General features: G+C 44.2%; 1 protein-coding gene across 2 annotated transcripts in view; it reads left to right on the top strand.

The window, feature by feature from the left end:
• The window catches only part of FBLN5 (fibulin 5), an 85,069-nt gene that overhangs the window by 52,514 nt on the left and 19,310 nt on the right, over positions 1-13,245 (top strand). For both annotated transcript variants that reach the window (XM_019481664.2, XM_006259231.4), the window contains exon 5: positions 9,201-9,323. In XM_019481664.2, coding sequence (XP_019337209.1) covers positions 9,201-9,323 — 123 coding nt within the window. The remainder of the gene's footprint in view (positions 1-9,200; positions 9,324-13,245) is intronic.

Genomic DNA, 13,245 nt, shown 5'->3' with positions numbered 1-13,245 from the left:
TGACTGGTCTGTAATTCCCTGGGTCCTTCTTTTTCCCTTTCTTAAAGATAAGCACTTATATTTGCTCGTTTCTAATTGTCCAAGGCCTCCAGATCATCATGAGTTTTCAAAGATAATGTCCAGTGGCTCTGCAATCACATCAACCAGCTCCATCAGCATTTTTGGGTGCATTGTGTCTGGACCCATGGACTATACATGTCCAGCTTTTCTAAATAGTCCCTAACCTGTTCTTTCACCACTGTTAGCTGCACACTTTATCCACAAACTGTGGTGCCAGGTGCACTTGTCTGGGAGCTGATCTTGCCTGTGAAGAACAAGGTGAGAAAGGCATTGAGTAGTTCAGCCTTTTCTACATCATCTGTCACTAGGTTGCCTCCCCATTCAGTAAGGGACCTACACTTCCCCTGATCCTCCTCTTGTTGCTGACATACTTGCAGAAACTCTGCTTGTTACCCTTCACATCCCTTGCTAGCTGCAACTTTAACTGTGTTTTGGCCTTCATGATTTCATGCCTGCATGCCTGAACAGTACTCTTATAATCCTTCTCTAGTTGTTTGTCCAGTTTCCACATCATGTAAGCTTCCTTTTTGTGTTTGAACACATTGAAGAGTTTTCTGTTAAGCTAAGCTGCTCTTCAGCCATACTTGCTAGTCTTTCTGTGCATCAAGATAGTTTGTTCCTGCACCCTCAGTAAGGTTTCTTTAAAATACAACCAACTCTCCTGGACTCCCTTCCCCTTCAGACTGGCCTCCTAAGGGATCCTGCCCATCAGTTCCCTAACTGAGTCAGAGTCTGTTTTTCTGGGTCCTTACTCTGTTGCTGTCTTTCCTTCCTTTCCTCAGGATCCTGAACTCAATAATTTTGTGGTCACTGCTGCCCAAGTTGCCACCCATTACTACATTCCCCACCAATTCTTCCCTGTTTGTGAGCATCAGGTCAAGAACAGCTTGGCCCCTAGCTGGCCTCTCCAGCATTAGCACCAGGAAATTGTCCCTGACATTCCCCTAAAACTTCCTGGATTGCCTGTAGGGTGTCAGGGTGATTGAAGTCCAACATGAAAACCATCACCTGTGATTGGGAAACTTCCACTAGCCGTTTGAAGAAAGCCTCATCCACTTCATCCTCCTGATCTGGCGATCTATAGCAGGCACCCATCATAACATCGCCCTTGTTGCTCTGCCTTCTGAACATAACCCAGAGACTTTCAACAGGCCTATTTCCAGTTTCATACTGGAGCTCTGAGTAATCATATGGCTCTTTTACATAAAACACATCGCTTTCTCCTCTTCTCCCCTGCCCGTCCTTCTTGAACAGTTTGTACCCACCCATGACAGTGCTTCAGTCGTGCGAGCTATCCCACCAAGTCTCTCTTATTCCAATCATGTCATAGCTCCGTGACTGTGTGAGGACTCTCAATTCTTTCTGCTTGTTTCCCAGGCTCTGTGCATTCATGTACAGACACCTGAGGTAACTAGCTGATTGCCCTACTTTCTCAGGAGGAATAAAAAAGCCTCCCCCACTGTCCCCTCCAGCTCATGCTTCCTCCAGGTCACCTGCTTCCCCAGTTACTTCAGCCCTTTGTTACCATCTTTTGTAATGTGTAACATCTTTCATGGATGGTTTGTATGGCACCGTAAATTAAATGTGTGATATGTCCCCATCACAGTTTTTCCATTTGTAAAATGGAGACAATAACATTTATCCTCCATCAGGGCATTGTCAGAATTATTGACATGATTTTTATTACAGAAGCACTTACAGAGTCCAGCCAAAAATATTTCATTGTGTACAGGTGCTGTATATGGTGGGCTTATGTACATGACAGCAGTGGCCTGTTTTGGCTAACCTATCCAAGCTCTCACTTACATACCCCAAAGCTAGAAATACACTGGTGAAGCTGCTCCAGGGTCATCCCCAGTGATCAGCAAGCAAACCAAAGACCAAGATCTCAAGAGTGGCCTGCAAAGGATATTTTTGGGGTTAGAATATGTGATCAGGAGTATATGGTTAGATGTGTTTGGGAACAGCTATTCCAGGATATTCCACCACCACAATGTAGGCAAGGCAATGGGTTAGTCCCTGCTCTGAAAAACTTATATCTCCATGAACAAGAGACATGAAAGCTAACACATTATCTTCTCCATTTTGCAAACAGGGAGCAAGGTATAAAAAACATTAAGTAGCTTGATCAAATCGCACAAGAGGTCTACATCAGTGCTGGGTATTCAACCCAACTCCCAGTTCAATGTCTTAAAGAAGCTGCTCATTAATTAGATTATGTTTATAAAGTAGCTAAAAAATGAAAAACACCAAAGTGTTCAGCATTATTATATATGTATTATATTACTAATACATAATATGTGTATATATGTGTGTGTGTGTGTGTGTGTATACACACACACACACACACACACACATACATATATACAATATGTATATATACTTGCAGAGGGCAGAAATAACTCTATGAGATATTCCCATGACAAATGCACACTTAGCACTTTCTCCTGGTACTGAGAATAAGATTGACATAATACACTGTTCAGTGAAAATAGGAAGTGATTTTTATGTAATTACCAGCAGTTAGGTTGCTTTTACTTGTAATTTTCCACTGCATCAAAGAATGCCAAAGAATGTCCTTGGAGTGGTTGAATGTACTGGTATTTTTCCTGCTGATATTGTGCTTGTTCAGTATAGGGAACCTGTTTATGGGACCATTATGTTTTATAGGTGGTTTCTGTACTAGTCTGAGGAACAGTGTTTGCTCTTTTCCTTTGAAATGTTTAATTTTGTCTTTCCTGGTCACACCAGTCTGACACAATGGGTTTCTCCCAGACAGTCCCCGCTGTATAAACAGGCTGGGCAGGGGGCAGAGTTCACTGCTGTTGTACCTGCTGTCTCCCTGCTCATTCTGCTTTCAAGAGTATAGACAAAAACTACCAGATTCTTGGGCAGACATTTTCCCCAGGGTCCAACTGTCATCTGTTGTTTAATGGGTCAGTGTAATGTAAATATATGCTAGCAGACATGAGTAATACACATTACAGTGTAATTGCACTGCATGTTTGAACTGAGAAGGCAGCAGGCCAAAGAAGGTTTATTTTATTTTACTGACAGGGACTTCCAAAGTTTTAAAGGTGCATCCTGGGTAGGACCAGATGTAGAAAATGAAAGCCAGACAGGTGGGACAAGGACACTGATAGATATGTTAAGACCCCACATTATCTGCAGCTTCAAGTGTTACAGTCCCAAACAGACAGATTCATATGTACCTCCCACATATAAGGTCAGCTTTGCCATCCAGGTCAGTCAAGTTACTTCAAATCATAGAAAATAGGGTTGGAGCAGACCTCAGGAGGTCATCTAGTCCAACCCCCTTCTCAAAGCAGCACTATCCCAACTAGATCATCCTAGCCAAGGCTTTGTCTAGCTGGGTCTTAAAAACCTGCAAGGATGGAGAGTTTGCAACCTCCCTCAGTAACTTTTTCCAGTGTTTTACTACCCTCCCAGGGAGAAAGTTTTTCCTAATAGCTAAGCTAAACTTCCCTTGCTACAACTTGAGACCACTGGTCCTTGTCCTGTTATCTGCCACCACCGAAAACAGTGTAGCTCCATCCTCTTTGTAACTATCCTTCAGATCGTTAATGGCTGCTATTAAATCCCCCCTCAGTCTTCTTTTCTCTAGACTAAATAAGCCCCATTCCCTCAGCCTCTCCTCATAAGTCATGTGCCTCAGCCCTCTAACCATTTTTGTTGCCCTGTGCTGGAGGGCAGCTTCCCTGGGTGTAGCCAGATGTCGGGGATAGCAACCTGTTTTAGGTGACTACACCTGGGTACACTGGTAGGCAGAAGGCAGGTCTCTCTAAGGCTCTCCCTGCCCTGCCTTCTGCCTGACTTCAGACTAACACTGCTAACTACCCCTCTGCATACTACTAGGAATAGACATTGGCCAGTTTTTCTAGGGCAGCAGAAACATTGGATGTAACATAGCCACAACTGCATAGATTCTGCTATCAAATGGAAACTTAACTTGAATCATCTCCACTGTCATAGAAGAAGACAAAAGTTTGGAAGAAAACTAAGGAAAGCTTGCAAAGAAGGATTTTCACATTGATATTATATAACATCCTGAGATGCTGATCCCTCCATTTTTTGGGCTCTATTAATGTATTTCCTGTGAACAGAGAGGTAGTTAGTCATTATTCTGATGTCAGGCAGAAGGCAGGGTGGATTTGCATCTGATAGACTAAAATAGAGACATGACATAAGCTTGTATAAATAATGGGCTTACTTCATCAGATGCTTACTTCATCAGCATAGCAGCCATGCATCTCTGATTTAGTTAGACTATAAGGTGCAAATCTACCCTGCTTTCTGCCTTGCCTATTATCATTACTGGGAGTTGTGACCATGGAATGAAATCATGGCATGAGCTCAGCCTTTTGAGGGGCATGGAGCCAAACCTGTCTGAGAACTTGCTGTGGACTACAGCAGTGGTGATTGGCAGGGCCCCAAGGTCTCAGTCTTAAAACAATGAGTGAAAAGAAAAAACTGAAAGCATTTTGATTACAAACACATTAACAATATTGTTGTTTATTGCTTGTATTTTTCTGGTACCCATAACGCACTAGATACCAATTGCATGCAGAGGAACATGCAATTAATACCCAAAAGGTTTTCAGTGCAACAGGACAAGCAAAATATGAGAGGTGTGAAGAAGTGGAACACATATTTGTGTACATGTATGTGCATATAAATATTATTATCATTCTTTAGATTTATATCCAGCTTCATCCAGAAATGCTCAGAGCTGAAGATGCAGATTTCATAGACATTAGGGCTGGAAGGGACCTCGGACAATCATCAAGTCCAGCCCCCTACCCCAGGGGCAGGAAGTCAGCTGGGGTCATAGGATCCCAGCAAGATAAGCATCCAAATTTATCTTGAAGGCGTTCAATGTAGGTGCTTGAACTACCTCCGATGGCAGGCTATTCCAGACCTTGGGGGTTCGGACAGTAAAAAAATTCTTCTTTATGTCCAGCCTGAAACGGTCTTGCAGGAGTTTATAACTGTTCGACCTTGTCATCCCTTGGGGTGCTGTGGTGAACAGTCATTCCCCCAGATCCTGGTGAACAGCCCTGATAAACTTATAGGTGGCCATCAGATTGCCCCTGAGCCTGTGCTTTTCCAGGCTAAAGCGTCCCATAGCTCTAAGCCTGTCATCGTAAGGTCTGTTTTCCTGACCTGTGATCATGTGCGGGGCTCTTCTCTGGACTCTCTCAAGCTTCTCCACATCATTTTTGAATTGAGGAGCCCAAAACTGGACGCAGTACTCCAGCTGTGGCCTCACCAAGGCCGAGTACAATGGGAGAATGACGTCCTGGGATTTGCTTGAGAAGCATCTATGGATGCAAGCCAGAGTTTTGCTTGCTTTACTAGCTGCAGCATCACGTTGCAGGCTCATATTCATCTTGTGGTCAATCATGACCCCCAAGTCCCTTTCATCCGTAGTGCTAACCAGTGTAGCACTGCTAAGCCTATAAGGATGCCGCAGGTTTTTCTTCCCAAGGTGGAGAACCTTGCATTTTTCGGTGTTAAACTCCATCAGGTTCTTGTCTGCCCATTTCCTGAGCCTGTCAAAGTCAGCCTGGATCACCCTCCTGTCTTCAGGTGTGGATGCTTTACCCCAGAGTTTGGTATCATTGGCGAACTTGGCCCGTCCACTTCTGACTCCAATGTCCACATAATTAATGAAGATGTTGAACAATATAGGTCCAAAGACAGACCCTTGGGGGGACCCCACTGGTCACAGGGCACCACGATGATTAACTTCTGTCAACTGCCACCCTCTGGGTCCAACCATGGAGCCAATTGCCCAACCAGCAGATCGTGGTGGACCCGAGGCTACAGTCAGGCAGTTTTGCCAAGAGGTGATCATGGGATACCAGATTGAAGGTTTTTTTGAAGTCAAGATATATGACGTCAATCTCCTCTCCCTTGTCCAGGTGATAGGTCACCTGGTCATAAAAGGAAATCAGATTGATCAAGCAAGACCTACTCTCAACAAACCCATGCTGGCTATCCCTCAGGATGTTGCCATCGGCCAGTCCGTTAAGAATGGCCTCTTTGATAATAATTTGGTGGTGGACAGGTCTTATTCGACCTGGAGGGATGTGGGCAGTGGGGTTCCCCAGGGCTCGGTCCTTGGGCCCACACTATTCAACATCTTCATCAGTGACTTGAGCGAGGGAGTAGAAAGCACCCTGTTCAAATTCCCAGATGACACCAAGATGTGGGGTGAAGTGGGTACGCTAGTAGGAAGGAACATGCTGCAAGCAGATCTAGACAGGTTACAGGGGTGAGCCGATGAGAACAGGATGGGGTTCAACACTGACAAGTGCAGGGTAATGCACCTGGGGAGGAAGAACCAGCGGCACACCTACAGGCTGGGGAACTCTCTTCTTGCCAGTGTCGAGACAGAAAAGGATCTTGGAGTCATCACTGATGCCACAATGACCATGGGCTAACAAAGTGGGAACGCGGTCAGGAAGGCCAATCCTACCTTGTCATGCATCCACAGATGCATCTCAAGCAGGTCCAAGGAGGTGATCCTCCGCCTCTATGTGACACTGGTCAGGCTGCAGCTGGAGTACTGCATCCAGTTCTGGGCGCTGCACTTCAGGAGGGATGTGGCCAATATGGAGAGGGCCCAAAGGAGGGCCACCCGCATCATCGGGGGCAGCAGGGCAGGCCTTACAAGGAGAGGCTAAGGGACCTGAACCTATTCAGCCTCCACAGAGAAGGCTGAGAGGGGATCTAGTGGCAGTCTACAAACTAGTCAAGGGGGACCGGCAGGCATTGGGAGAGTCCCTGTTCCCCTGAGCACTCCTGGGAGTTACAAGAAACAACGGACACAAGCTAGCAGAGGGTAGTTTCAGGCTAGACATTAGGAGATGCTATTTCACTGTCAGGGCAGCTAGGACGTGGAACCAACTTCCAAAAGAAGTGGTGCTGGCTCCTACCCTGGGGGTCTTTAAAAAAAGGCTGGACGAACATCTGGCCGGGTCGTTTGACCCCAGTACTCTTTCCTGCCATGGCAGGGGGTCGGTCTAGATGATCTCCTCAGGTCCCTTCCGACCCTACCAACTATGAAACTATGAAACTATAATCTTTTCTAAGACCTTCCCCAGGATAGAGGTCAGGCTGATGGGCCCATAGTTTGCTGGATTCACTTTCCTCTCTTTCTTGAAGATAGGCACCACATTGGCCTTCTTCCAATCTTCAGGCACTTCACCAGAGCACCAGGAGTTTTTGAAGATCCATGCCAGGGGCTGGGCTATGATGCTAGCCAGCTCCTTGAGTACCCTGGGGTGTAAACTGTCAGGGCCAGCTGACTTGAAGGTGTCCAGCCTCCCAAGGTGTTCCTTCACGAGGTCAGCATTGATGGAGGGCAGGGAACCTCCCTCACCCAGGCCTCCCTGTCCTGTAATGGGCATGGGCGTCCTGTGGGACTGATGAAAGACTGACGCAAAGTACCCATTTAATAGGTTGGCTTTTTCCTGGGTGTCGGTTGTTAGTTGTCCCATCTGGTTTAGCGAGGGTCCAATGTTGCCCTTGCTTTTCCTCCGGCTCCCCACATATCTAAAAAAGGATTTTTTTATTATCCTTGATACTTGTAGCTAGTTTGAGTTCTGTCACCACCTTGGCTTTCCTGGTTCGCTCGCTGAAGGACCAGACCAGTGTGGAATATTCCCCCTTGGAGCTGGATCCCATCCTCCATACTTTGTAGGCCTTTCTTTTTAGCTGCAGGAGGTCCGCTAGTTCCCTGGAGAGCCAATGTAGGTATGTATTTGATACACTGCTACCCTGAGTCCATTTGAATGAGTTATTCCATTACTATTATTATTTTACAACAAGCAGAATGTATCAAATACCTTGCAAGACAGATAATGAAGGTGTAATCCCCACTGCAAAAACTTTACACACAGTTTCAATCCTGCCACTTCAAAGTTGGGGTTAACAAAAAGCAGGGAGTGACTGAAAGACTAAAAACAGTCAGATGACATAGCAGCTGAGCAAAGGCCAGTGCAGAGCATGGTGAAATACGGTATAACTGAAGAATCAATACATAAAATATAGAAATCTTAGTCGGCTGAAAGAACTTCACCATTTATCATTGACTCTTCTATTTCTGACATCTTGAGATAGAAACATTGGGGAAGAGACTGAGCAAGGAGAGTTTCAGACTGAACTTATGACTCTGAAAGGCATTTTTAATCAGTTTGGTTACTGCATCCTGGCTTTGATGAACACAGGAATGTTATTCTTCTCTCCCACCAAAAAAACACCCCAAGGGGTTGTAATAACATATCAAATACATTAAAAACAATAAGGATAGTCAAAATATTTTGAATGAGAGATTTTCCTATCAGTAAATGTAGTTTCATCCCAATAGCAGTTTTCAACAGGACAAGACAGATTTTGACGGAGTTTTCTGTTAGGAAAATCATAAAGAAATATGGGTTTTGGGCCAGGTCAGCATTTATCTTTGCATTTGTCTGCCACTGCAGTGCCCCTGGGTGATGCGGCTGTCTCTCTCTGATTTAGTTAGACTATAAGGTGCAAATCTACCATGCTTTCTGCCTTGCCTATTAGCATTACTGGGAGTTGTGACCATGGAATGAGCTCTGCAGCTCTGTGCACACAAAGCTCCCACTTGCTTCTACCAGGCTTGTTCCCTGGACTTGTTCTACCATAATGAACAACAGTTTTCCTCTGTGATTGAGCGGCAAAGGAGCTTGTAGGAGTCTCAGTTCAGGACAAAAACAAGGATGGAAATATCAGAATTTCTTGTGGGTTGGATTTTTCATTTTTTGTCAGCTCTAGTAAACAGTTACCTTTAGGGAAATATTTCTGCAAAGGTATGAGCATTTCATGAGAGGTATTGAGGACCTTCAACTCCTATCCTTCACCTAAATTCCTCATAAGGGGTTTAAAGCATGCCATATCTCTCAGAATGGAGTTTTATAGGATTTTTTGTACAGTTCTTGAGAAACACTCAGTAATTTAAATATCACTAGTCTGATGCCCTACTAATTTCTCAGTTTCATCCTCTCTGTACATTGCAAATGCACACAAAGCCAAAATAATGCATGCTTTAATATTTATACAATGCTTCATTGATACATTTTTTGTTGCAGATGTGGATGAATGTGCTTCAGAGTCTCACCAATGTAACCCCACCCAGATCTGCATAAACACGGAAGGAGGATACACCTGCTCCTGCACAGAGGGATATTGGCTCTTAGAAGGCCAGTGTTTAGGTATGTTCTTCTGTAGTGCTGATATGTATTCTCTAGAGTGGTTCAGGAAAACCACCATTCACTTAATGTATCCAGCCTGCTTTCGCCTATGTGTTTTTTGTCTTCCTGAATTCTTTTATGACCATGAATGTTAGATTGTTGCCATGGGACTTATGCATTTGGACTAGGGACAGACATTCAAAAAGCCTGAGCCTGAATTGATTCAATCTTTGCATGTTAGTTTAACCTGCAAAACTTGAGCTGACTTGTGAGGTGGATAGAAATTCCCTTTTCATTCCAGAAATACAGGAACATGCCTGCAGTGGCTCAGGCTAGACGCCAGAGGGCACTAGAGCAGCCCTCCCTTCCCTTGCACAGAGCTGAGTTGAGGGGCAGGGGCGTGGCCAGGCCCAGGCAGGACGTTATGATTAGGGAAGGCTCCCCCACTCCTAACCAGCCCAGCAGGGAACGTTTATCACCCCTAACTCAGTGTTTATCAGCCCATTAAGAAAACAACAGAGGGACATTACCAGCTACCTGTTGATTCTGCCTTGTTCTGTGTGCCACAGCTTGGAGGTAGCCACCATATGGTCTGCTGGCTAATGCTGAGAGGTGTCTGTGAGGGATGGGGGAATGCCTGCTTAGCAGAGAGTGGGGAGGGAAGAGGGGGAGCAGAAACCAGGCAGACGGCTGCAGAGACTGCGGGAGCTGCAGCCAGGGAGCAGAGGGGAGGGGCCAGCCCTGCTGTGGAGCAGAGAGCCCTGCCCAGCCCAGAGAGCATGCTAGGTTGCTGGGGGAGTCTGATTTATCTTAAACCAGCAAGGGAGCTGAGACAAAGTTCAGAGTGACCTGTTTTCTTTGATCACATCCTCTAAATTGATGCCACGGGGCACATACAGAACCACCCAGTCCTGACACAAGAGCACTGCTCAGAGCCCTCTCTCATGCCAGGATTTTCAGAACTGTTAAATCTGATACTACATTCAACCAGGTTTATCTCAAACTGGTTTCAGCCATTCTCAAGCTGGTTTATGTACACTGAACATTTGTTCTGTTACAGGTTTAAACCAGTTTCTGATCACTTAAACCAGTTTATGTATAATGTCTGTCCTTAGCCTTGATAACTTGAATATTTTTCCGTGTAAAAAGTCTTCTATAATTTGGCACAGGTTTGGGTTTTGTGTGTGGGTGTGTGGGTGCAGTTGCAAAGAGCTGAACTGATTTCACTGAAGGTCTTGGTCAACTATGCAGGTAAACTTTAGGGCACATGGATGATGAGCATATGTTACATGCCAGTAGCTTCACTCTTTGTGGGATTCCCTGGTGAAACAGGGTGTTGAGCCCTGAGAGTGCTCTGTGACTGTCTGGATGGTTTGGGGGTGGGAGTGCAGGTGTTCTTCACCTGGATTGTGACCTCCTTTGTATTTCCTCTGCATTCAGTCCAAATATAATGGCTATGTCCAGGGACCAAGCTTTGGCACTGAGTCAGAGTCTAAGCACTTTACTGCTTGATGTAAATACCAGATCCTCAGAGTTGCAGCCTTCCCGAGCTGATTAGTGCATCTGCTTATGCTATTTGAAAGATACAGTAACATGCCAGCACTTGATTTAGGTAACTGTGACCAAGGGTAGCACAAATCATTGCGAGATAATGCAAAGATGTAGAAGAAAACCTGAGCTGAAAAAAACTCCACCATATTTTTTGTCACAAATGTCAGAAATAGTCTCTGTACTTTTCCATTGGTCCTGGGTTTTCCATTTTCACTAGGGAGCAGGCAAGAAAAGCCCATTTAAAAATATTTGGAGGGCTGAGTAAGTTTATATTTCTTCACTGTTAGTAACAACAACAGGTCCAGCTAATGCAATTGTTGGTGTTTAACAATTAAGGGTGAAATTCCATTTCCCTCCGCACACCTAACTGCCAGTTTTCCAGCTGTGTAAAATGGACTTTGGGGGACTTAGGTGCAGGTGGCAATTCTATTATCCCTGTAGCATGGGTGTGTAAATGTGCACACATATACTGAGTAAGTACATTAGGTTGTGCACTGGTTGGGCAGATGTGTAACTATATAACTGCACCCACTGTGGCTGTGTAAGTCATAAAACCCTACATCTAACAAGGGGAAGGAAGGGGGCCTACCCATGTTTGGGTCCCATTGCTGAGTGCTGCCCACTAATGCAGGAAGCAAAAGATTCTGGTTCTAGACCCCTACCCCCATCATGCAGAAGAGGTTTGAGCCTGCATCTCTCTTAGTATGGTGCTCTAGCCATCATGTATGTCATAGATTAAGCATTATCTAGCTCCCTTACCAGTACTCTTTTTGAAGCTGTCCCCCGAGCACTCAAGGAAGGGAAATACATGGGGCCATCAGCTTAAACCTGGCTGACTGGTTCTTTAGAATACTACAAAACCTAACTATTAATGTAATTTAAATATTCAGTTGCATAAAACAGTCTTCATAGTCAACACTGAATTTCAACTTAAAAATAGGACATGGGAGCAAGAGGGACAGGACTGATCTGAAGAGATCTACAGCAGAAAGTATGGATTTCAAAAGTTGTTAGAAACAGAATAACCAGATTTCCAGAGGTGTTGAGGACCCAGACTTTTCATTGCACACAGTGAAAGCTATAGGTGTTCAGCACCATCTAAAATTGGGTCAAGAGTCAGTCCTCAAGGAATGACTCTAAGAAAGTACTTGTTTGAATGATGTATTTGTAATTTAGTGTGGCAGTGATTGGCTGTTATCATTTAATACTTACTGGAGAGTCTTAGGGGTGAAGTTTTGTGGAAGTGCAGAACTGTTCTTCCCTGTATGAGTCTGCTAAACTTTAATGAGTCTGAGTTGTTTTTCCAACTCACTCCCAGGCTTTTATATAATTACAGTTTTTCCAAGCAGCTTTACTTTTATATTCAAAGAAAATAAAAAAAGAATAAGGAATGATTTACTATTCCAATAAACCTTTCATCCATGACATTATTTACAGGAAGCATTCACATGAGGAACATATTCCAATACCATCTTTCCATTTTCTGTCACTACCATGCTCAGGATGTTAGAAGAGAGAGATTTTAAATACAAGGCCAGTATTTGCTCCAAGAGATTATTTGAATCAGCAATACAAAAAGTAATCTATGCAGGGACATGAACTTCACAGTTATTATTGGAAAGATGTAAATTCTTCAAGGCAGCCAAATAATTAGTCCCTATAAATAAAAAGGCAGCTGATACCAAGGAGAATGCACACCCACCAAAGAGACAAGTGTATCTAGTGTTTTGTTTCTGTCCTGAGACAAGGAGTAAAACTCTTTCTATCTTTCATAATCACATTGATGGGATTCAGGTACCATCAGTAGGGCTGTGTGAAATAGTACCTTTCTACTTTGACTTCTGTTTCGATGTTTCAACAGAACAGTGTTTAATTTCGAGTTTTGTTTCAAAAGCACTGTTCCATTTTGTTTCATAGAAACTGTTTCACTGTTTCTGTTGCCCTGTGGGGTCAGGCCAACTCTCAGGATCTCAATATTGCATTGTTAGAGAGGAGGGTGTGACACAATTGCACATATACAAACACACAAATCAATTAAGTGCATACATAAACACACAACACCAACTCAGGCACATATACATCCAAACCAGCCTAGGCACATGCATACCTATCACCAGTTCAAGCACGTACACTATACACCCCAAAAGTTAGACACAGATCACTAATTTGTATATCATGCACACAATGATATATATATATATATATATACACACACTCAGCAGTTCATACACATACAGCCCAACTACACATACACACAGACAAGTTCCTAACTTCGATGCTACAGTGTGTATGTGTGTGCTTGGGGTACCTGGGGGAAGGTTAAGGTGAGAGAGAAAGAGAGTTAAAGTGTAGGGAGTGAAAGTTGCCAGAACCAGGATGAGAACCAGTGGAG

The sequence above is a fragment of the Alligator mississippiensis genome, chromosome 2, assembly GCF_030867095.1.
Source record: "Alligator mississippiensis isolate rAllMis1 chromosome 2, rAllMis1, whole genome shotgun sequence".
Classification (NCBI taxonomy): Eukaryota; Metazoa; Chordata; order Crocodylia; family Alligatoridae; genus Alligator; species Alligator mississippiensis.
This window is presented reverse-complemented; position numbering and strand designations above follow the sequence as displayed.